At 37.5% G+C, this 26832-nt stretch overlaps 1 protein-coding gene across 2 annotated transcripts in view; it reads right to left on the bottom strand.

Moving 5' to 3' along the window:
• LOC139452057 (C-terminal-binding protein-like) overlaps positions 1-26832 on the bottom strand; it is a 37168-nt gene that overhangs the window by 5437 nt on the left and 4899 nt on the right. The window contains exons 2-8 of one of the 2 annotated variants that reach the window (XM_071233357.1): positions 14209-14316; positions 9791-9953; positions 8785-8942; positions 4762-4906; positions 2759-2965; positions 1946-2044; positions 1146-1283 (exon numbers count right to left, since the gene is read on the bottom strand). In XM_071233357.1, the coding sequence (XP_071089458.1) occupies positions 1146-1283; positions 1946-2044; positions 2759-2965; positions 4762-4906; positions 8785-8942; positions 9791-9848 (805 nt within the window). In that variant the 5' untranslated portion in view covers positions 9849-9953; positions 14209-14316. The remainder of the gene's footprint in view (positions 1-1145; positions 1284-1945; positions 2045-2758; positions 2966-4761; positions 4907-8784; positions 8943-9790; positions 9954-14208; positions 14317-26832) is intronic. The other variant, XM_071233358.1, reaches the window with a different exon arrangement.

The raw sequence follows: 26832 nt of genomic DNA, 5'->3' as shown, positions 1-26832 counted from the left end.
AGCATTCTAAAGTGTCTTCGTTGCTTTCCCAACAGTGCCAATTTTCTCTTGGCACTGAAGGTGAAAATAGGATTGCCATATAACCAATATTGGCTAGTTATAGGGCATATTTCACAAAAGCGGAAGATAAAATTCAATATGTAACCCAGATTGTCATCTTCAAAATGTTCTCAAAACAAATAGAAACAAAACTTTGCCAGAACAAAACAATGACTAATAATCGATTTCAATGTGACTTTTGACTCTTAAACTGTCAGAAATTTAATCAATATTGCAAAATTTCGAAAATTAAGAGAAATAATCTGATTTTGGTTCCCAGGCAACATAAAGCAACGCAATAAAAGTATTAAAGTATTATTTGTGATTATTATTTTTTTTTAATGTAAAGTTCATGATCACAGCTCTAATTTCGTGAAGTTGCCTGGTAACCAAATGTCATATTTTGTTCAATCTAGATCAGCAGAGTTTGATATTTTTTATAAAATTTCCACACAAAAATGACAATGGGTAGCACTACAGATATACCCCGCCTGGCTTTGAGTTACTGCTTATCGGCCCACAGAGAAAAGACCATTGCGGCATTTGGATCTTTTTCTCCAAAGACAGGTAAGCTGTAGATCCGAGCCAGTGGTGGCATTATCTATGAGGCCAGTTGATAAATATTCTTGTTTTACATGACCATTTTTAAACATGGGTTGGACAGATGTGGAAGTTTGGTTTTTTTAAATGTTTTTTATATTTTAAGAGGATGTTAATTTTTATATTTCTTCAGATTACAAACATCTTAAGTTAACCAGCTTCTAATGTACTACGTGACCTCAATGGCCAGGTTCCATGCAACTCGAAATGACTAGAGATGACCGAGAGCAATGGTAAATAACACCTCGAAAATTACACACTATGAAGAAAATGGGTGGGCAACAAAAAAGTCAGAATCCATTGCAAAAATTATAAACTGACACACTACTAATATAATGGGTTTGCAAAAACAGTCAGAATCCAGTGTAAAAACAATACTTGAGTTTTTAAATCACATCCAAAAATATGAGGGTAAGGCCATTTATGGGGTAAGTCATGTGAAACAAGACATTTATTTGAACTCGCCTTGATCCCTGAGTTTTATGTTGTAATAACGGTTTAGATACCTTCATACTTACCAGGCCTCATTTGTTTTATGGTATAGTCGTTAATCAGGTGATGGTTGTGTTCATTGAGGTTGCAGTGTAGTGATACGCAGTCACTTTGGAAAAGTAGTTCCTGCAATGTGTATACACGCGTAATGCCTGCAAGAAAACAAGAGCACCATAGTAACACAACATTTATTTCATTTCTGGAATATTAAGTTTTTCCTGATCTCCCATCACAAAAATGAGTGCGTGTGAGTTTGGTTTAACGCAGCTTTGAACAGTATTCCAGTTATATCACGGCGTGTCAGCTTAATGTGGGAGGAAAGGATACAGGTCTCTGACGTTACCATTTGGTGAAACCCACGAGAATGGTAAGGTGCTAACAAGCCTAGAAACATAATTTGGCCGACCTGGGATTTGAACCCATGATTGTAGGTTTCTGGTGTGCCAAGGAGTTGCAACTCGCTTTTGACAACTGGGCCATCCATGCCCCTTCACCCCATCATGAAAATGATCCGACACATTAAACAGTTTTTTAGTTGTATCATGGCGTGTCAGCTTAATTGGAAAAACAGTGCGACATTTTTGTTATCAAACTCGGAGAATGTCATTTCACCAAAGCTAAATAATAAGCAGTTGTAATAAATGATTATAAATGTGGCGCTGGCACTAAATAGTTGTAAAATCCATGTAATTTCACATGACTCATGTGGAGAATCAAACCCAGGTCTGTGACAAGCAAACACTAAGCTACCAAATCCCTTGCACCTCATCTAAAAAGTCAACAATCTATCATCCTTCCTTTTCAGGTTTCTTACCCAGGGATTTTTCTATACCATCTGCGAGGTAGGGGTCATAGAAAATAACGTTAAACCCAAACACTTTGGCTCGTATTGCAACCGCAGTTCCAACTCGACCTGAAACATTAATTCATGCTGTCAAAAGGCTGGAAACTCACACCTGGTTTGTCAGACATTGTCAATACACAAGGGCAACTTGAAACTAAAACAACTATACTTTTTCCTCAGAACATGCATATGAAATAGATCAGGATAAAAACACCAACAGCAGCATCAGCATCCGCGCTTGTGCACATCTTCCACACATGATGAAGCATGAACCATGTATGTCCTCACTGGACCTTATTGCCAACAATCATTTTCTAGCAGTCTCAACACAAGGAGACAAGTGTTGACAATTTCATTAACATTAAATCTACTTACCATGGTAGAAATTAACTTAAGAAGTAAAATAATGTGATAATGTCGTCAAAGCTAGTGTCAATATCTATCTCTAGATTATCAGTGCTTGATACTCATTAGGCTGGACTGTTAGGCAACATTATTTATTATATGAGCTCACAGACTTTTTGTGTTAAAAACTAACCTGGGGGGGGGGGGGGGGGGGGGGGGGAAGAGAGAGAGAGAGAGAGAGAGTAGATAAAATGTTGCAATTTCTGAAGACTGAGGGGCGAATCAATAAACTGAGACATGAAAAAATGTGGCCTAACTACTGCATCTCGATTGGTGAATGTTTCCTCATTATTTTAACACTCAGTTATTATTATAAGTCTAGAACAAGGTTGTCAATATCAGCTGAGTCAGGCTAGGACCAACACAACAATTTCTTACCGAGACCCACAATTCCTAGTGTGTCGCCACGGATACGTGCTGAACCCTGGGCTGCATCCCGTAACTGTTCAGGGCCATTTATTTTCTTGCCCTCTTTGACCATATTAGCGAGCCAGTAAGTCCGTCTGTATAAGTTCAGTATTAAACACATAGTAGAATCTGCTACCTCCTCCACACCATAGCCCGGCACGTTGCACACGGCAATACCTGCAACAGTGGAAGATGGTTAGATGTCTCAGATGGACTTGGGATCCTGCATCAACGTCAAGACTAACCAGTAACCCTGCAGAGACTATGCAGGCCTGTACATGAAAGTCATCTTAGCGCAATATTATCTCCCATACATCAACTTCTGATGATCATAGCTTAAAGATCGCTTTGTGGATCTCTGCCCACAGGATACTGACAGAACAACACTTGTCAAGGATTTATCTGGATCTATCTATCTATTCTAGTCCAGAGGACTCTCAGTAATAACTTTGGGAGGTCCAAGGCACAAACATATGGAGACAGTTGGCATGATTCCCTTAATTTCCAAGACCTTAACAGGTACAGTGAAACCCATGAGCATGGGTATGGTGCTGACAAACCTATGATCAAGATGGGTATGGTGCTGACAAACCTATGATCAAGATGGGTATGGTGCTGACAAACCTATGATCAAGATGGGTATGGTGCTGACAAACCTATGATCAAGATGGGTATGGTGCTGACAAACCTATGATCAAGATGGGTATGGTGCTGACAAACCTATGATCATGATCAGAGCCAATCTGCGACTTGCAACTATGACACCTCAACTAGTCAATACTGCATGACTCGTGACCACCTCGATTCTCCAACACTATCAGTACAATTGCTTGTTTTGTTTAACGCCGCACTCAGCAATATTCAAGCTGTATACTGGCGGTCTGTAACAAATCAAGTCTGGACCAGACAATCCAGTGATTGATATCATGAGCATCAATTCACACAATTGGGATTGATGACATGCATCAAACAAGTCAGCGAACCTGACCACCCTATCCCTTCGGTCGCCTCTTACGACAAGCAAAATTGCCTTTTACGGCAAGCATGGGTTGCTGAAGAGCTATTCTACCCCTTATCAGTACAACACAAATGAAAGTTCTGTCTTCAGTTGGTCATGGGGACCCAAATTTCCAACCTTGATTTCTCGTTGGCATACTGAACACTTCTGACTTACTGAATTGCTAAAGAACAGTTTCGCCTGTTTGTCCAGTGAGATAATATGGCATTTGCTCTACCTTACACTACACAATATTCTTCACACACGTGAATTTTGGCAAAATCATTTAATTTTTTTCACATGAATTCTATTATTGAAAATTTCACAAAAGCCAACCTTTTTCTTCATAAAAAGGTACAAATCATGAACCAACACTGTCAAAACAATAAAATAATATCTTCAACAGCTTGCTGTCAGTTTGTATAGTTCAAACTTATTTTGCCTGGGAAGCCACTTTTCCCAACCATAAGAACACAATATCTTCTCACAGATTTTTACAGCATGAAAATCAATTTTTAATAAGAATTTAAGCTGTTAATCTTGATATCTTGAACAGAAATTATTTTGGCTATTTCATTAATGGACACAAACTCCTTGTTAGCCTAGTCATACTTGCCAAGGAAACCTTCAAACCCATAAAGATTGAAGTTGATAATGATAATACTTCAGTGGAATATTCTGGTTGTGAGAGGCTCAAGAAATGTCAGAGTGTGGAGCAACCATAGACATTAGCATAGATGACTGTTAAAATCAGCAACTTATTGATTTCTGAAAGAAAAGTTCAACACGACATCTGCGATCAACTTAAGCTATCAAAATTCACATTTACGACACACACAATGGCACTAACAGGGAAAACACATACATAATGAGTGACTATCTAAAAAACATGAATCCACTAAAATTGATAACAGCTGTAATGACATAAATATTTTATAACTAAAACCTGATGGAAAGAAAAATCAATTCATCATACCCATTTCTCCAGCAGCCTTGACATCTATATTATCGTAACCACTTCCAATTCGCACTATCACACGTAAACTTTTGAATTTTTCAAGATCCTCTTTAGTGAGTGTGATGGTGTGCCACATCAACGCCCCCACTGCTTCGTTTAGTACCTGCAACACAGACAGAAACATGAACGACAACCTAAAACATGGCACAGTATGGTTTTAGGTCGCTTTGATGTTTGTTTTTTAACTCCCCACTCGGCAACATTCCAGCTATATGAATGCAATCTGTAAATAATCTGTAAACAATCTAGTGATTGAATTATAAACTTCGAACTATGCAATTGGAATACGATGACACGCATCAATAGTGTCAAAAAGTAACATTTGTAATCCACTGGTCTGTATGGAAACACAGCAAAACCCTTAAAAAGGTCAACTATATACTTGTCCTTATGCAGTGTTCTGCCCCCCCCCCCAAAAAAAACCTGAAAAGTGGGATCAGGGTCCCCTTCAGCATACATAGTGGGGTCATTCTCTAGACTTCTGGGGCCATGCTGACAGATCATACAAAACTTAAAACCTGACATTTGTGCAGGTTATTGATGGAGAACCACCGTCCACTAGTAACATTGGCGATACACAGCATGTTTCGCATGGCATCTTTCTCAGATATTGCAACAATGTTCGATGTCATATAAGTAGTCTCAACAGTTTGGTTGTGATCACTGCCATTAGCCTGTCTCTTAAGTACTTGTTCTCAAATTAGTGAGTGAGTGAGTGAGTATGGTTTTACGCCAGTTTTAGCAATATTCCAGCAATATCACGGCGGGGGACACCAGAAATGGGCTTCACACATTGTACCCATGTCGGGAATCGAACCCGGGTCTTCGGCGTGACGAGCGAACGCTTTAACCACTAGGCTACCCGACCGCCCTGTGCTCAATTTAGAATTCTTTGAATTTGTCATCTCAAAGATTATACATGAGTTATACAAATCTGACATGTTGTATTTCTGAGGTCACAAGGTCACTGAGCCAGGTTCCTTAGAAAATTTCCCTCTTTCTCAGTCAACATGGTCACTGTCAGGGGCGCCATGTGACGCTTTCTGTGTTTTGGTAACATTTCATGAGGCTTGCTGTTGTGCGATAGCGGGGTCATTTGAAGCAGAAACATCTTTGGCTTTATCAGAAGAGGGATTAGGCTGTAACAACGAAAAACTTAAAATGGATCTCTCAACCTTTTTTGGAATGTCTGCTTTCGGGTTTCGCTGTTCTATCATGAAAAGAGCCAATGAAAATCATCTATATAGCTTCTTTAATTGCAAAAATGTGAAAGTTCAATTCTGATTTCAGCCAATGAAAGGCGCTGATAGTAAAATGAGACTCATAAGGAAACAAAAGTCAAAACGTTTACATTCAATAATTGAAACAGCAGTCCGAGTATGTAAAACAAATTCTAAACAGTCTGCGACCTCCATAGTTACATCCACATGAATGTGCCTGATGTCCCACTGAGCGGAAACATCATGTGCCAACCTCTGCTGAACACTGCTCATGATATCTCAATATTGGGCAGTTTGGCAAGGACTTACAGGACTGGTGCCAACGCTCTTTCGCTGATCAACCAAGTCAGCTAGCCTGATCACCCGATCCCATTAGTCATGTCTTACGGCAAGCATGAATGGGTTGCTGAAGACCAATCCTAACCCCGATCTTAATACCTCCTTGATCACTATTTCAGTTATATCAGATTTGTACAGACTTGTCCTCAACTAACTGAAGGCTTTTCAAGGTGCTTGTAGTCAAATTCAAGGCAAATGATATCCTGGATTGCAATCACATTTATTAGGGTAGAACACCCGTAAACCATACAATCAAAGATCATTTATGAAGTGTAAATAACTTATCGTTCAACATTATTCCATTCATTTGAGCATATTCACAAGCACATTTGTACTTCATATATATAATTCAAGGCCTTTTCAAGGGATGTATATTTTCAAATGCCGACAAACTCTAAACTTCAAGGCCTTTTCAAACCCTGTGTGCACCCAGTAAATCAGTATTTCTAAAACTACATCAGCTTGATTTGGTAGAAAAGCCAAAGTAATGCAGGTCTTAGATGTTTACCACTTCAATGAACCCACGAGCCCGGGTATGGTGCTGACAAATCCAGAAACAATCAGGAACAATCTGGGATTCGAACCCAGGATCATAGTTGTTTTTTATGGCCTGACACCATGAAGCAATTAATTTCTACACATCGATTCTTAATACTTAAAAAAACGATTCTTAATACTTAAAAACAATGTACTTTCAACAAAATGAATATTTTTTTAGCAACATATTTCAGTGATGAATACTTTATAAATAGGTAACCAAACATTAACATTTCAAATTAATTTATACATTAGAATACAAAACAATAACATATAACAGTCAGATGGTTGCAAAAGTTTACTGGTATTTACACCTATTAAACTGAATCCTTCACCTAAAGCTGCTCACTTAATAAACCATGGACCTTCTAATATATTCCCAACTTGTGTGTTGCCATGGTGGCTTTTTTTAATTATTCAACAGTTTTTTTACAACATCAATTAACGACAATCTCTCATAATGAATATGATTTTAGAAAAAAGAGAAAATGTCTTAAGGTTGCCATGGTTTCAGAAAAAGAAGTCTTTTAAACAACATCTGCCATCAGAATTGTTGACATTGTGGCCCCCAGCAAATGTCATTAAATCCCCAGGCTTGAACAAAATTGTCAAGTCATGCAGCAGTAGAAACTAACTGTTTTAGTTCATTAGTCCTTATAATCAGAACATATAGTAGAATCCTTAAAAATGGCCAATTTCTACTAGAACTTATCATACCTTAACTATTGGGCAGTTTGCCAAGGACTGCAGGACTAGTGTCAATTTCTAACCATGAGTCATGGCATTATAGTAATAACTAATGTTATTGCTTAGCAGGGATGATTTTTATTCCACTGGTGTTTAATGTTCAGTTTTACTTTTTAGCAACGAATGAAAATTACAATACCCCTGATTCTTAAATCAGAACAAAACATGCTTTCCCAATTTATCTGCAAAGGCATCCTAGACACACAAAAAATCCCTGGATACGAACATTTTTTATTACTTGGCTTAAAGATTGATTTTATTCCAAAAACAAAAGGTTAGACATCGAAAATAAACTGCATATCTGAATGAAATGTAATCAGCTAATGAAAGAATAGCCAGGAGTGTAACATTAAACCAACTTTGAAAAACATAATGAAAAAAAATGCTTGGAGTTTTTCAATGCAAGAGTTACTTCCCTTCCCACATCAATCCATTCTTAATTTTTCATTGCAGAAATTTGATTTGTGCTCTTCTTGAAATTATTTTATATATGTGAAATGTTTGGTTGACATAGCAATAAAAAGAAAACAACCTACTCCCTCATGTCTATAGATATGCATCTAGTCACTATATGTAGGGGCAATGTGAGATGCAGAAACATGAGAATCGTTTACAACTGGATACCTTGAAGCAGGCATTTACCTAGACCTGTTCAGAGAAGCATATTCAGCCCTAAGTCTAGAGCAAGTGTCACTAAACATTCCCAAATTGGAACTAAAACTTGTCAAATTATTGATAAAATATATATTATTAATAACTAATTTTATCGCTTTGTAGAGATAAGCTGTATTTCACAGATAAGAGTGCCAATAGGAATCAGCTTTAATGCTAAGTTTTTTATTATTGCAGTGAATGCAATCTCAAAATACAATGTTAAAATACCTCTTAATATAAGAAAGAAAGAACTCCCACTTTTGACCAAAATAACATTTTTCCACAATTTGAATGCCAGAGGCACTTAGAATAAGATAAATCCCTGTTTGATTCCAAAGTTATGATCAAGAGAATTTGTCCTAAGTTTGCGCTAAGAGATGTAGCTAATGACGCTATTGTTGTGAATTAGTCCCGGGTATATATATTATAAAACCGAAGATATAATACCCCAGATTAAAGAGGATGGCATTATGGTGACACCTACCTTTTCATGTATTTCTGTTGTAGATTGGGCATCACAAAAGGCGACGGTAGCGACGTCTTTGAGGATGGGCATCTCAATGGAACAGTCTCGACCGTCCAGGAGAGCTACCAAGGGACGGGGATGCATCGGCCCGTTAGGGATTGGTCCACGGATCGACACTGGAATAACAGGGGCAAATGTGAGTCAGCTGTGGCTAACAATATAATACAGTATTTCACTCATATCGAGGCATGAGAACTTATTGTGAGGAAGAAAAGTCATGATCATCCATATACTGATAATACTAGAGGGTAAAAACACGAAAATAGGGCTAGGGCTTCGAGTCAGAAGCTAGGTCAAGGATACGCAGTGTGAATGGATTTATCTTTTCTTGGCTTAGTTTACAGAGACAGCATTATTCAGATAAGACTGATTGACATGCTTGTGTCATAGAAGTATTGCAGTAGTCCCAACACATCCTGAGGTGATAAAATAGTTCATGCATCCACATGATGTTTACGAGGTGTTTTATGACAACTTGAATGAAAGGCAGAAAGTCATGACAGATGTAGGTGTGCAAATGACAGCTGGGGTGAGTGAGTACGGCTTTATGACGCTTTCAGCAGTATTCCATCAGTATCATGCGGGGACACCAGAAATAGGCTTCACACATTTATCCGTGTGGGGAATTGAACCCGGATCTTCATCATGACGAGCAAATGCTTTAACCACTAGGCTACCCCACAGCAACGCCAATGACAGCTGAATGTCATAACAAAATGATAATATTCTCGTATATCAGACACACGCTATAGCTTCTCAGATTACAAAACAATCTTTAGACTGCTGGTCTGAGACTAGTGACATTCAAGAAGGGCTAGTACCATTTCCTTGTGAACTACCACTTTAGGAGGATGGCAACTCGGTAGCAGATCTTTTTTTTTTTTACGGACTAGTGAAAATTAAACTACATTTCCAGCCCAGGCATAGTGTGTCAAGTCTAACCCTGGTACAGGGATCTACTCACTGGTGGGAGTGTCTATTCGTGGCTTCTTGATCGGCTGTACCGGCCGCCTTTTATCCATGAGCTGGATAGGGACACCTTGATTAAAGTGTATATCCCACGATGCCTCCTGACCGCGAATTCTGCTAGGTGGGCTGGTACCGAATGGAAAAATGGTTGTCTAAATCTGAAAAGAAAAAGAAAATATTAAAAGAAAACTGCAAATCTCCCGAATCAACTTATTTGTGACAAAAACCATCCAGAGAAACCCTGTCTATCCAGCTTATTCCCAGTCAAATTGTACAACAGATCTTGATAAACGAATCATGGATACAGTACAATGCCCTTTGTATTTATGAACTTCAAACCTTCCCTACAGCATCAATCTAAAAGGCGTTTTTTGACCCAATATGGTGTGGAGCAAGCACCAGCCTCATTTAAATCAGATTCCTAACGATATGGTACCTCACTACATGAAGATCTGATAACCCCTCCATCACATGACAGTTCTTATCAGCCAATCAGTGGAGGCTTCTAAATCTTCTGTACCAGGAATCCCAACATTCAGATCAGTAAATCTGATCTCAAAAACAAATATAAATAAGTAAGTTACAAGTGCCGAAAAAACACACCTCCATTTTATTTTGGATATTTTATAACCCCTGTCATCTTTGTGCACCGGTTCCGAATGCAAATGATAGAGGTCAATCAATCAAAATGTGCATATCTTATACATCTTGTTGTTTCTCAGCGTTCTATCCAAAAGGGATAACTGTGTAGTGTGTGGGATGTTGATTGTTAAAGTAAACATTTCTAAATCAAACTGGTACAGAAATAAAATTGATCTGTTTAAGACAGCTGACATTTAATTGCCACGACCTTCTATGGAGGGGTCGTCAGACCACGCAGCCAGGTATCTGAATACAAGACACTTTACTTTGTATGGATTGCAACTTCTTACATTCTTTGTCACGATGTTTCAGAGCTAAGTTTAAGTACTTTTAATGAAAATGACCGTGCAACACTACACAAAATCAAGCGTGTAATTTCTCATTTCATGTGTGCTTTGGGCACGCGGCACAAGTAATATTGAGCCCTGTAGTCCATCTATAAACACTAAGATCTATAAAGCTACAATTCACCAGTGCTTAAGAATGAAAGTCAAAGGGCCCTTGTCATAACCCTAATGTTTGAAGAGTCAATTTATGGGGTCCCTCAATTCCAATATTATAGGAGTGATCTTCAAGGACCCCAGGACCCCCTAATTTGGAACAGTCATAATAATAACAATTTGTGGTGTGCAGTTTTCCAGTATCTGTTGTGTGAAACAGTCAGGAAGAGTAATATCCGGAATGCAATTGCTGTCTAGCGTACCATTGATTGTAGGGGTAAAACGATACATCGGTGAAGCGTGAGTTCGTGTGACGATACAATACATGATACGTTTTTTTCTGTATCAATACAAGACTATTCACTTGGTAAACTAAATTACTTACTATTCATCAAAGGACCCCCAGCATCTGTCAAACATCACAAAATGTGTTGTAAACAGTGCTATCAAGTTCACTCCTAGAAACAGCCAATACTAACATGTGCCTAGAGGGAACTTTTTCTTTTGAAACTGCTAAGAAATATGAATAGTGAAAAAGTTTCCAAGCAACTTGATGTAAATATACATATCCCCCCCCCCCCCCCCCCCCCCCCCCCCCGGCAGTTGCAACATATAGTACAACCAATAAAGTAAATGACCAATCCCTTAATCATATTCATAACTGTTTTTTGTGTGTATATTTTACAGCTAAGTTCAGCACAAGCAGATCACCAAAGTCCATCAATATTTTCAACTTCATCCAACTACATGTACCTTGAATCAGCTCTTCCAAGGTCAAACTCTCTTCAATACGTAACTAACTTCCCATGCTTTTCACTTTAACACTTAGATGCTCAGCAGACAAAAGGACTCCTCTTACAAGCACTCATGACTGCCAGCTCTTTTTTAAAGTGTTTATCTTATTCAATCTTATTAAAAATTCTGTCTTTTAAAGGCTTTCTCAGTTTGCAAGTAGTAGAAATGACAATCTGATTAAGAGGATATTAATTTCAGGAGTACTTAAAAATGACTAATGCCATTTATTATAAATACAAGTAGGATCAAATATTAAATAATCTATTGTCAATATTTCAAAAGCTGCAATTTTTAACCTTATCCTTATTACTAATTAACCAATGCATTGAATTACTGTTTTCTAACTGTTACCATGGTTACTGTCAAATTTATTTCAGATAAATTAACAATATTGCACTTTAAACTCTTAATCTAAGGATTCTATCAGTCTTTTACCATATGCAAAATTGGCACCAGTATATCACGGTGTGTCAGCTTGATGTGGAAGTAAACTCTTTCAACAAGCCGGAGCCACATCAAAATAGCACATAATTTTCGGAACCCCAGTCATATCATTCGTTCATTAAATCTATCACATTTCATAACATCTGAAATCTGTATTTCATTTCAAGTTATCCAATTTTATTGATAAATTAAAAAAGTATTTTACTATTTTCTGCAATGTCATTGAAAATAAAATTCTCTGACACACTTCTGAACAACAGAACCAGAATCAACATGTCAAAGAGTAAAATAAAGATGTTTCAAGCAAATCTTTAAATATATTATATAAAGTAAGAACTAAAATCAACAAAAATATATCTAAAAGTCGTCAAACTTACATCAAAGTTATTATTTTCATTGTTTCATGTGATCGCGTGTAATGTAAGTCAAATGACATCTCGGCTTTAGATGCGTTGATTTCCCGGCTCGGACACAATGTTTAATGCAAAATATGTGCATGAGAAATCTGTCACAGCTCGTAACCTATCATGATACATCCTCGAAGTTCCATATTTTTAATATAGATTGCGATTTCCAGCTTGAAACGTTCAGAATAACACAATAACCAAAACATTTTGTCAAAATCTGAAATTTGTTATACACGAGGACAGCACCATTGGTGTAATTTGATTGGTTGCCTTAGGTCACGTGCTTAAATTTGACCAATCACGACCTTGAAGCAGATTTTTCGACAAGAGTGTCATTAGAAACCAATTTTTATCCAATAAAATTGCATGTAACAGCTATGAAAAGTCTCCAGTGGGATTGACTCATTTAGGGGATGCCATAAGCTTTCTAATGGTACCTGACACTGAAGCCATTGACGCATATTTTTCATACGAAGCTTCATAAACGGAGCTATTTCCTCATCTTACTGAGCAGACTGCCTCTGTTGTCAGGAAATTGATGACAGATCCTATTTTAAATTCTATCTAAAATATTTTTCTGATCACATAAACAATGAAAATTGAAAAAGAAATAGGTAAATGGATATCATGAAATCTTATATTTGCCGCAAATCTTGTAATTTTTCATATTACTCTGTACACCATGAATGTGTTAGCTGGAATTTTTAAAACTTAAAACCAACTTAATTAAATACATTATTTAAGTAATGTGATAAAAATAACATTCATATGTATAAACAGTAGGATTAAACCTTTCAAATGGTGTTTAGCATGTAGTAGCTACTATGTTTTAAAAGCTGATAATTTCCTTGGTAAATATAGGCTTCTCTATCACCCCAGTCTCCGAACTCGGTGTCACAGCAGCAAAAGCTTCTGGTTGACAGGTGTTGAAAGAGTTAACCGAAATGCAGGTCTAAGATGTGATGTGATGCCGGTCTCAGACGTTTACAAATCTGGTGAAACCCACAAGCATGGGTATGTTACTGAGGAACCTAGAAACATTATCAAGATGAACTGGGATTCGAACCCATGACAACAGGTTTCTGGCATGACCAAGGGACACAACTCTACACAGCGAAAACTGCGTCACCTTAGCTGACCCGCCTTGCCTGCGCTGTTGCATTACAGCCTTGAATTTAATGTGACTTGTTTGCAATTTTAACGATATGTCTGTTCATGTTTTATTTCATCTTACACTCGGCATAATTCCAGCTGTTTCACAATAATCAACTTCAGACAGGACTTCCAAACTAAGTGCCCTTGGGAGTTTTTTTAAAACTTTTATTGCTCAAGTTGGTCAGTGAAATACAAGCTGCTTGTACAAAGATACAACACTAGTTATTACTGGGTAACATGAATTGAGAAATTTGTCATTTTGATTTTGGATTATCGGCCTCTAAGCAGGTCAACATAAATCATGTATTAGGTCCAATGTTCCACACCATAGGTTTACAGGGACCTGCAATTACGGTTACACCGTCTGCCCATACTTTTTTAGCTTTATTAGCTGGGAAACATCTTCATGGTACAACGACATGCAATCAAGCAAGTCACCTGGTCCACACCAGGCCACACTATACATTATGTCTCTTATTCTGCAGTATCAAAGCAGTCTCTACAATACAAGCATTTCAATGAAAACTCACCTCGTCAGGGGAGACAACTCAGGTGGTTATTCAACAGTGGCGTCAGGACAGTAGTGTCCCGATCACCAGGTCAAATTTTCTCAAATGGAACGACAACATCCTGAATACCTGAAACCAAAATCAGACACTTTGAGTACATTGTTATAAAGCTCCAAAGGGAAAAAAGTTTTACCCAATGTTCGAAATAATTCAAATTATTATTATAAATGAAAACGGTACTTGTCAATCTGACCTTACATACCATATTCGACGTAATAAGCACCTACGGTGCTCTCAAAATTAGAAATAGGGGCTCTTATTAGAATATTACTTTGGTGAAGAAAAACAGAGTTGAAAGATAGATTTTGTGGTTTATGCTGACAGCCTGAAATGTTTATATACGACCAATAGATTTTTCCAGAATTTAATTGCCCATAATTAAGGGTGCATATAACACACGAGTATGTATCATACGCGAATAAATAAGTCTTGTGTACACTGATCAATCAGAAGGGGTGCTAATTGGGACTGTTCACTTGCCGATATATTAACAAATATCACCGTGGGCACATATTAGAGCGGGGCGCTTATTACGTCGAATACAGTATGTGAGGCCAGATTGACAAGTACGGTTTTCACCATAACAACACCCCACGAGGCATAGAAAATTAAAACCATTAACAAGGTTAATATATTTTCAGATAGAGCAGTTGTGAAAAATACAGTTCAAACATCGACAGTTTTACTTTAAAGGTTAGAGTACTCATGGAAATGAAAAAAACCCTGTTTTGCTGGATTTAATATTCGACACAAAGCATTACGTAGATGTAAATACGAAATAACAAAACAACTGGAAAAGTACTAGTCTGGATTTACTATTTTTATCTCAGTGCTCAATACAAAATGTACTTTACAGGAGGTAATTTGTAGGCACTTTCAACATTCAAAAATAAAACTAAGTTCAAATTGACATGGCAGAAACAGGCTATGGGCACTATGCAAATTAGCCTCGAAAAAAGTTATCAAAACAACAATAAAAATAACAGCTATGTTTATTTACATAATAATAATGACATGTAAGTTTTTTGAGAAAGTAATATGTTACTTTTACGTACTGATATTTTGACGATGATTCAATTTCCCACAATGCCACTCACAAATCACTAACACTCACAAATCACATGCATGTGGGTTTCAAGCACCTGTTTTCACCTGTCGTCAAGGTGTCATGGGTCATGGACATTCACCTTGATCTACTATCACCTGGTAATGCTCAGTTTCACAATAGTCTGTTTTGTTCATATTTCTACACACTTTTACGTGTAAAAAGACATAAAAACCTTTGATACGCTGTTTTTGTGCCAAGGCCCAATTAGTACTAATTGAGTTGTTTGAATATTTATATATTTTGTATATTAACTGCATTGATTTAAAATCTGAGATAGAAAAAACAGTATTTCAGCACTATTACCACAAATCAGGATAATGCTAACCCTGAAACCAATTAGTGCTGGTGCAGAGAAGCTAAAACCCGTGAACATCCGGGTTACAATAGGTCTTCAGAATTCATTGCTTTTTGTAGGAGCTGACTTTGCTGGTCGTAAGAGGCGACTAACAGGATTGGGTGGTTAGACTTGCTGACTCGGTTGATGCAGGTCATAGTATCAAAATTGCATGGATCGATGCACGTCAATCAGTGGATTGTCAGGTCCAGATTTGATTATTTACAGATCGCCATCATAGAGCTGGAATATTGCTGAGTGCGGTGTTAAACAAACAAGCAAGCAAGCAGAGGAACTTCAGATCATATTTGGGAAAATCTTGATTTGAACCTGGCACTGATGGAATATGCAATACCTGAATAATATGCAGAAGAGTTCCTGCCCTAGCTAGACAACTAGATGATGGCTTCTGGAATAGTATTATTATTCCCTAATCACCAACTGTATGATAACAGAAGATAACAAACATTTTAGGAGGTAACTTCTATAGTCTATAAAACGATGAAGGTGAATGGAACACGATATTTAGGGTTTCATCTTGGATTCCAATTTAAATGCAGAGGCAAGTTGGGAACATAAAAATGTTCAAACAAAGGAAATGATATACTCAACAGAAAATGCTCCGGGTCATTTTAGCACAAGAGATTAAAGAAAATGATTTCACAAATTAAAACCAAACCAAGGATAATCAAGCAAAACTAAGATACGATATATATCTAGCAACGTGAAATTGAAAATATAGATGACACTGTGTGACAAACTACCAAAATGTGTGCTGGACAAAAACTCAGAAGAAAAATTCAAATATGGACTCTAGCACACACAGGAAAGAATTGAGGCTTCCCGCTTCCTGTATGTGCAAGAGCATTGGGCAGCGGGACACTATTATCTGCTCAACTGATTATGGATGGCTGAAGGTAAAGAGGACTTCTGTTGAAAATCTAAAGATTTATATATGGTGACGACGGCCAATAAACAGGATTTATGGAAATTGGAAGCAGTGTAATAGAGGAACAATATTCACAGGAATTATTTATTCCACAAATTGAAACCACTGAGGAATAATTTTTGGCCAGATCTGCATCTAATAACCTGAAAAATTAACGCGAGAAATTCATGTTTCTATAAATCCTGGTTAGTTACTGATAAGGAAGTTCACTGGGCCAGATGAGACAATGACATTGCAGAGGATGTGCAGTACAAAGTACATAGCCGTATATATTTCCTACTTCCAAACAAGCAGGATATAGAAATCTGAGCGAGTGAACGATGTAGGGATCAGAACAGGAGTGATAGTGTCATACTGGCAAATAAAACAAGTGTCAGCATTTTGTACTTCCCAAGAATGTTGTATTGATCAGTATGACAAACACAAGCATTTCATAATCTCTATGTTTGACAGAGTCAAATGGCATACATCCAGATTTTATGATGAATGATCCGTCTGTCTCGCATTTAAGTAATTGGATCTAATGCTTTTTTTAACATTTGTCATATCGCCATGCTGCAGTGGCAAGCTAATTAATTGAATTTGTAACTGACTGCTTAGAAACAAAGAATTAATCATTTGTGCAAAAGCAATTTCCTCAAAATATGAGACCTTGCAGTGGCGAGTGAGGTGGATTATAACCCACTATAAACAGTATTTCTGTTATATCACAGCGTGTCAGGTTGATATGGAGGAAAACCTGAACTGAGCCAAGTCCAAGACATTACTACATATTTCTTATCACTTTGATGAAACCATTCACACAGGACTTGCACTGAATCTCACGAATCATAACAAGGGCAATTCTGTTATTCAAACCCAAGATCTAAGAAGTCTGGCAAGACAAAGAGTCGCAATGCTTTTCAGAGAATTCCAGTGCCTTAGACACACGTTTGATAACGCGGCCATCTGTGCACCTTCTGAAGAAGTGGTCTCACATATGGGTCAGGATGCTAACAATGGCAACAGGATGTCATCAATGACATCTGCATTACAACTACAAGTTGCAGCTCAGGTGAAGTCATTGTGACATATGTGCTTTGTATGAATTTATCATTTCTCAGTATTAAACTGCTTTGGAAATTGGCACTAGTCCTGTAGTCCTTACCAAACTGCCCAATAGTAAAGGTATCCTAAGGACTAGTAAAAATTGGCCCATTTTAAGGGTTTTGCTATATGTGAGCATTATAAGGACTAGTGGACAAAAGCTGTTATTTTCTAACCCTGTTAAATCAATTATCAATTAAGAAACCAATCCCGAACAATGCCTAACATGGCCTAAAGAGTATATTCAAGCAACATCCCAACAGTGTAGATGGCCCCCAGAACTAATCTGGATCTCACCACATCATTTAAACCTTCCAACAAAAGCCACGCCATCAACACCGAGAACACATTTAAAAATTACAGCTCTAAATGATAAAACCAATATGGAGTCAGATCGATAGCTTGATGAACAAGTAAAGCACAGCAAAAATATTGAACAAAATTGCACAATCACTGAACAGGCAACTTAGATTGGTCAGGGAGTGGGCAAAAAGCTGTATAACTGCAAGGATTGTGCTGTTCCCCCCTTGTGTGTGTGTCGTATTGATCAGGTAAAGATTTAAATCAATAATTCACAAGAAAATTATAAAGTATAGAATATCACTTGGAACTGGTAGAAGCAGAGGAATAAGAAGATATTAATGGGCTCGAGATTAGAAACAGGTTCATCTCCATGGATTTGAAAACTTGGAAGTTGTTTTTTTAATCTATTATTGATGTAGCCAAATACAAGACAGCTCCCATTCCACTCAACAAGGCACAAAGCTAAGATATTAGGGGATCATGATACATTTATGTCGTGTATCGATACACATCACAAACTAGTCACGATGTGATACATTTAGCCATGCCCACATTGCAGCATTTTTGCATGAAATTCTCCATGTTGCCTGTGGTGCAGCTAATAAGAGATTGTTGCCGTCAAGACAGTGTTAAACTCGCATGACGGTTACAATTAGGTTTGTGTGGATAGCTTTATGCCATCAGATGCAGCATGTTGTATCGTGACATGCGGTAACTTAAAGCTAAGCTACGTAGTCATCAGCATGATATAACAGCACATTGCAAATGTTACTTTTTTTTAATATCGACAGAGACAAAATGTGAAATGGATACACAGATAGACACGTCATGTATTGTATCAGGAATAAATTTGAGAGGCACTGACAACACACTCAGGGTTTTATGCTACACAGAAAAGTGCATCCATTACACGCAAATGTATAGCATGGGTGCATAATAAAATTTATATTGCGGCCAAAGGAATGCATAATACTATTCATTGTGTAATTAAAGTAATTATTAAATCTTACAATACAGTACACTACACTGTTTAGGGATGAGAATGGATATTTTCCTTTTCAGCTGAAACTCTTTTTCAAAAGAGCTGGGTCCATAATTTGGGGTTGTTAAACAGATTTGTGGTCACTAAAATATGTGGAAATTCGCAGAAGGTTCTCACCCCTGACTATTTAGTAATGCTCAGAAACCTCATATTATCTGTGAGGCACCATGAAATTAGCATTTGGAGTCCCCTGAACATCTAGTTTTGTAGGTCGAGGTCAAGGTAAAACCCTGCACTTAGCAACATCCACAAGAAAACTCACTAACAGGACATGATGAGTGAGTGAGTGAGTGAGTGAGTGAGTATGGTTATACCAAGCTTTTAGCAATATTCCAGCATTTTGACGGAAAGGGCGTCAGAAATGGGTTTCACACATTGTACCTATGTGGGTAACTGAAGCCGGGTCTACAGCTTAACTATCTAACGCTTTAACCACCGCCCTACCACACGAGAATGAATTTTATGGACCCAACAGAATCGATAGTGCCCCTCCTGCTAATATTGACACTCTATGGGCTACGGAAACTGGAAACGTGTGATAGCACGTGTATCAATCCACAGTCCAGATACGATAGTCTCCAGTTCACAGATACTGCAAAACGCTCAAGATAAACTTGACTACACAGAGTTCAAAACAAAGCATGAAAGTGATGCAGTATGAGTTTGTAAAATGGTGCTATATAGAAATATGCCAAATCAGTCTACAATTCTGAATGAGTGAGTGAGCGAGTTGGGTTTGACTCATCGCAAGTAATCGGCAATAAATCTAACCATCAAACACCAAACATAAAGACCATAAAATACTTATTTGCTACAAAACATTTTTTTCTAATATTTCATCTATGGTAGAGTTTCTTTTTTTTATTATTAAAATCATGTTTAGTAAAGCACAGTCACCAGTTAACTGTCACTATGTTGTCAACGCCAAAGCAAACAACCAGTCTGTTAATCAGTCAATATTCTCTAGTATATTCCATCACTTAATCACCATCTTAAGTATCCATGATGCCCATTGCAGCTTCAAAACTGAAAATTCCTGAAAGAATTAGCTTCTATCAGGATATCAACACAGGGTTTTCTATTCAAATAGTACCTGCTAATCTGAGACAAGTAAACTTTAGAAGGACCGGCAACATTTCCACGTGGACTACCACTTTTACCATGAGGTAGATGGCAGCTCAGTAGCAGATAATCTTTGCAGACTAGTGAAAAAAGTTATTTTCTACCTAAGAAATATAATCTGCCCAAATATTCAGGAAAAGAACTACAGGACGACCAGGATTAGAAGCTCGAAGTTCCATCCTGTTATAATGTTTTAAATTAAAAAAACTCACTCACCTTGGTTATGTGAATAACAAGAGATAGATATTTAACAACATGACAACAACAGTAACAAGCCCTGGGTTTCATAACTGTTCATTTTCTAGGACGTCCTAAAGCATGGAAAGATTTTTTCAAATTTGGCATTGACATAGAGGAATGTCCTTCCAGAAATGATGTCATGACATGTCCTGTCATCGTAAAAATCACTGCAAGTCTTAAATTACTTCCTTCTGCCTTTAGTAATAGTCAAGATATCACAGTATGGGATACCAACATAAACTACACACAGCCTACCCATTTGGGATCTAACTCTGGGCTTAAGTGTGACAACACTCCAACCGCTCAGCTGCTACCCATCCTTTATGCAAATTGGTCAAAAAGAATCTGAAGACAATTAACCAGGCCTCCATTTAAGGATGTACGGTACTACACGCCAGCAAAATTGATTAATAACTGCAATTCCCCCGAAACAGTAAATGCAGATGATATATCCTACAGACTATGTGGAAGTCCTTCCTACTGTCGTGACAATAGGTCGCGGACTGAGAATGTGAGAATCTGACCTAATAAGCCTGATAAAGGGCAGCCTACTCATAAGCAAGTGGCATAGTGATGTGGATGTCTCATGTCTGTAGCCCCGAGCAGTGGCTCGCATCAGGTCCCCAGCTGTTGTCATAACGCCATCACTGTCTATAAAATATTAATCACGTTTCCTGTATGGTTCAGTTGCATGTGACAGCATCACAGAAACAACATATTGTCACGCAAGGTGTGGCATATTCGCCATTAGTTGATTTTTTAACATGCTTGACCTGGACCTTCACCACTTGTTTGCGATAACATTTAACTATGTCATGAACAGGCCTCGAAATTGAACGTGACATACATGTTGATGCCCTATTTTAAAGAATTTGATTTTCAGTAAGGACTTATCAAGTTTCTAATGATGAACTAGACAGAGGGTTTTAAGGCATCCCCTTAAAAGTAACTCCCTTATTATTCACTGCATGACACAAACCGAGGTGCTGTGAGGTTTTCCGCTATAGTTACAAACAGTATTACCACACATGCCACCTTTGAAAACTTTTGGCATTATTCAACCCTGAACTACAAAGAGTTAAACACAGACACACTGCTCTGAATAAAAAACGTAAGAACATGATTCATTGTCTGACATTGCTGAAATTGTATATTTATTTGAAACAATATCCTAGTTGTCGGCATCAGTGATACACAAGGTTTTGCTGGCCTTCAAATTCTGATAACCCCAAAACTAAATAAACGACAACTTAGGGAACTGTGATAAGAGCAACAAGGTAATATTTTCATATCCAGAAGTTTCAGTCATAACCTTGAGTAATCTGTCCTGGGCTAAAAGTATGCTTTGGATAAGTTGAATTTATTTTCTTTCCCAAAGGTTTCAGGCAGTTATTGGGGACATTAACTTGCTGATGCAGCTGTCAGTGTCGTCACTAACTGCTCTAAAGCCTGGCCCTGGTAAGTTTCTGTCGCCACTCAGCTTAAAACAGTCCATATAAACAGTCAAATCAGATGAAGATGCTGCCTAAAGCCAATTTAGGGCCATTAGGCTGATTCAGTAATTTTGCCTCTGACTACACCAGAGTACTTGTGCAAGCGTGCAAGGGCAATTTTTTCACACATCTTAACTCCATAGCTTGCCCACTTCCAGTATATAAGGCATCATTTTTAATCATTTTGTTTATAGTGAGTGAGTATGGTTTATGCCGCTTTTAGCAATATTCCAGCACTATCACAGCGGGGGGCCCCAGAAATGGGCTTCACACATTGTACCCACATTTTGTTTACAGGTATATTTTTACAAACAAGAATGGTCAATATATTCTAACAACATTTACTAATCATCAACACATTATCAGACAGGTTAAAAAATTGAGGTTTCAAAATCCAAGGGTTACTTCCTTTTTAACATTGGTGTTTATTACCTATGAGTGCAAACATATCAGGGGTTCATAAAAATCATATGTGTCCTAGAGTCATATCACATCACGAGACAACAGCGTATTGTTTCCGTCATCTGGACGAAATTGTTGATGCCATTCAGATCTTATTGTGACGTAAGGTCAGAATGACATCACAACTAAAACGATGCCATAGCTTAAGATTCTTGACGTCATTTGACAAAGTGTGGGTCCACTGATGTTGTGACTTGCTGTCCTTACAGGAAAACACTAAAATTTGCCTCTGTATGCTGACATCTTCGGTAATGAATAGAACACTCACATAATAAAATTAATATCCTCTACTGAATTTTTATCATTACAAAATAAGTTGCCACTCCTGGCTGGAAGACAAAAGAATTCAAATAAATTACTGTATTCAACATGTGACATTCATGGACAAGTATTTAAAATACAACACCAATTAAACCCAAAACTGGAAAAAGAGATTCACAGATATACGTTAATATTTCAGAGGAAAACGCATTTGTGTCATATTTGAGTAATCATGAGAATCATTTACAACTCAGATTGTGTCCATTACAAGCGATTCCCCTATCAAGGAAAGCCAAACCAGACTCGATACATCATCACTGCCAGGTAATTCTACATGTGGACATTGATGGGTCAAGAAAAGGACCTTAGCAATGCACTGGATAACCCTTTGATTAGTTTGGTCAATATCTAGAGCTCTCAAATCAGTTGTAATTGTGTTATTTCTACTCATGATCTAATGAAATTACATAACTCTTTCGTATAAAGCCAGTTAGCAGCTCACTTCAGGCCGATATGAAGAAACTGAGTCAATCTGCAAAGATGTTGTATTAAATACACCGACAGAAATGTATTTGTCCCCAAGGACTTACAGGGATGTTTGAGTAAGCTCCAGATAAGCTGTTTATTTGCGTAAAATATGCAAAACATATCACCGTAACCCAGCAGAAGAAGCTAACATTTATAGTCCACTAGTCTTCATAATGATAGCACATAGCAAAACCCTAAAAAAAGGCAATTTCAACTAGTCCTTGTGATACCTTAACTATTTGGCAGTTTGGCAAGGACTATAGGACTAGTGACAGTTTCTAACACTGCATTACTCCATTAAATTTTAATTTGTGTATAAATAAACATGATAATTTATTTTTTTAAAACGTGTAAAACACTACTTAATTTCCCAATGTATCCTTTTCAACTTGTGTCTATGCAAGACGTTACAGATATGTATTTACTAATTTAGAGCAGGCATCCCCTATACAAGAACCTGCTTATTGTAAATTAGACATGAAAATCAGATTTGAAAAACATGGTACACACTTGGGGCAGCACACAAACAAATGCAAATTAGAAGCCACCTATTATAATACACATTCACGTATTAATACCCAGCAGACCCAACCCAAGGGAGTAAAACTATACTGTGTACCCAAAGTAAACTATCCATACCCATTGTGAATGATAACGTGTGTGTCAACACTCCACGGCTCAAAAATTATCTGAAAGCCCCGGGCAAAAACTTTGGAATTTATCTGTGCCAACTAACTGAACTTTGTGAATGTCATTTCATCATGACCTAGAGTACACTTTCCGTTCCATTTAAATGGACAATCCATTTCTGAATCCATTGATTATTTTGTGACTCCCACGATGAATTCAGTGTGTCCATATATTTATCCTTGTCCATGTGTTTGTCTTGTTTACTTCAAGGCATAAGAACATTCATCACCGGCTTCATGAAACAGGATTTCAGACAGCTTTATAATCCTTAATGACAATTATCTAAAATGTCAACTATTTGTTTCTGTGGTAAAAACAGATAAAAATGCAGCCTGTGCCAAAACTGAGTCCACAAGCAACAACATGAACCTTAGGATCTTTTTCTGTAAACTTTAGTTTTATCATAAGCACTACTATTAGCCAAGCACTACTATTAGCCAAGCTTACTAGACCGAACAGAGTGTACATTCAGACTCAGGCATCAGACTATTTAGAATGTGCTGTCAACAGTTGCTATATGGTGAAAATGTCCTCATGCAATATCTCCATCAAAATCACGACATAATAAACATTGTCACAAGGTGTTCTCACTAAAACAAATAGAATCTCTGACAGAGAGAACCTGTTTTAATGATGCCAATGGCACTCACAGAATGAAAACTTGGCCATATTAAAAAAAAAATCATTATATATATTACCCTGATTCAGCTAACCACCCACACCTTATGTATACATACCCAAATGCTATAAATCCATATATGCAACACCACATAACCATGATAACAAGTCCATGACTTTAGCCATTAGCCCACGAGCACACTAGCAAAATGTCCTTCAGTCTAGTAAACTCAACTATTAATTGACCATATATTAACAGTACAATTTACTGAAATAGGTGCAAAAAGACAAAATCAAGAACCAGATGTTTTGTGCACAGACTATGTAACATTTATCTTCATGATGTGGCACAAAGGGTCTTCATTAAAACCGATATACCATGAATCACCTGATATGACCTGCGATTAGAAGGAAACTGTCATATCAGAATTATAAATTGATTACACTCATGACAGGTTGGTTGGTCTGTCTGTTGTTTTACGCCGCACTCAGCAATATTCCAGCTATATGACGGAGGTCTGTAAATAATTGAGTCTGGACCAGACAATCCAGTTATTGATATCATGAGCATCAATCCACGCAATTGGGATTGATGACATGCTTCAACAAAGTCAGCGAGCCTGGCCACCCAATCCTGTTAGTCGTCTCTTACGACAAGCATAGTCGCCTCTTATGACAAGCATGGGTTGCTGAAGACCTAGTCTACCCTGGATCTTCACGGGGTGAGACAAGCATGGGTTGCTGAGGACCTATTCTACCCCGGATCTTCAGGGGTTCATGACACAAGTACACACACGACTAAAGTCAGACAAAATCTGATCAGAGGTTTGGGGCAAATTCATCACTATGGGACATGACCCACCCTTGAATTATGATCCGGTAAGTGAACCTACACTATCCTGCTAGCCTGAGGCTAGTAGAAACTCATTAGGACTAGCAAGCTGCTGTTGGAAACTACTCAAGTTGACATGACATTTTTCACTGCCTTCCTTCAAAACACTTTACATGAAGCATATGTATGTTCAAGGCTCCTATTAAGTTACCATCACACCTTCAATGCACACGTCTGAGAGTCAAAGAGACTATAACCTACACTTTAGAAATCAAGAATACACAGATGCACAGTGAAAATCAGGAATTTTGCATCAAATGGGAATGTGGAGAACTTTTAGCCAAACTCTAAACACTACCTTGAAAACGTGTGTCAATTGACACTACACAAACAGTGATATCATTCACATTGTAAAATTACACCTATTATGACATGCGCACTAAAAGATGACAGGCGTAGAAATTGACAGGATTAACACATCAACTTAAATGTTGCACTCAAAACAAAAACAATTAACTTCTCACAAACATATGCCTTAAAGTTAGTATGATTGCAATGTAGATATCAGGACTCAGTTTCAAAAAGCATATTGCAAAAATCCAACTATTGAAAGTCCTGTATTTTAGCACAGACTTGGTCGTACATCTACAATCACTTTGTGACACAGGTCCCTCGGTTTCACTTAAGATTTCAAAATGAAAAACAATCTTGTGCAAAATTGGGATAGTTTGAAAAGTTATTGAGAGAGAAAACCTAAATTAGGATATTTTGAAATTCTAATTTCAGATTTTCTTCTGACATCTGATCATAAGCATATACACCTAGAAAAATAGTGGACTGGTAATTATTTTTGTTGGGTCATATAAGATCCAGAAAATAATCAGAAACTATTCACCGATACACCTGTGCCTTACTAAAATCTTAATCTCAATATCAATGTGTGATACTTCACAGTGTAGCAGTAACTATCATTTCATAATTTGTTGTTACTATCTGGTCTTCAAATAGATCAACATTTAGGCTTTATTACGGTACTTAAACTACTCTCATTTAAGTGCATTTATCTAAAAAAGAAATATGACTATCTAACATCACAGACTGATTAAAAATAATTATATACCTTTGGATTTCCTCAGTTGTTTCAAAACAAGATTAGTCCTAATTTCAAAATAGGGCTGTGAGCCATTTTTAAAAAACCTTGTCAGAGAAGTACTGTAGGGGTAGCAGTGACTGCCATATATTTACATGTGAGCTCCTTGTTTTGTCACGGAGTGCCACTGTTTCATTTGTTTGTTGGGTGTTTACCACACACTCAGCAATATTTCATCACAAGATATGTTCCTTTTTCATTTTAGGAGCGTGGATTCTACAACCACCCATACCCTCAATCTGTGCTGTCATAAAGAGACATTGATTGACCCTTGAGCCAATTAATGATAATTAACCAGAACAGTATGTTTCTCACCTAGTCACTCATCTCACAACATGCAGCTGCAGTAGATTATTGCATAATGTAT

Source organism: Haliotis cracherodii, unplaced genomic scaffold (genome assembly GCF_022045235.1).
Source record: "Haliotis cracherodii isolate W230 unplaced genomic scaffold, xgHalCrac1.p SCAF_9, whole genome shotgun sequence".
Taxonomy (NCBI): domain Eukaryota; kingdom Metazoa; phylum Mollusca; class Gastropoda; order Lepetellida; family Haliotidae; genus Haliotis; species Haliotis cracherodii.
The sequence above is the reverse complement of the archived record's forward strand: the minus strand, read 5'-3'. Positions and strand labels throughout refer to the sequence as shown.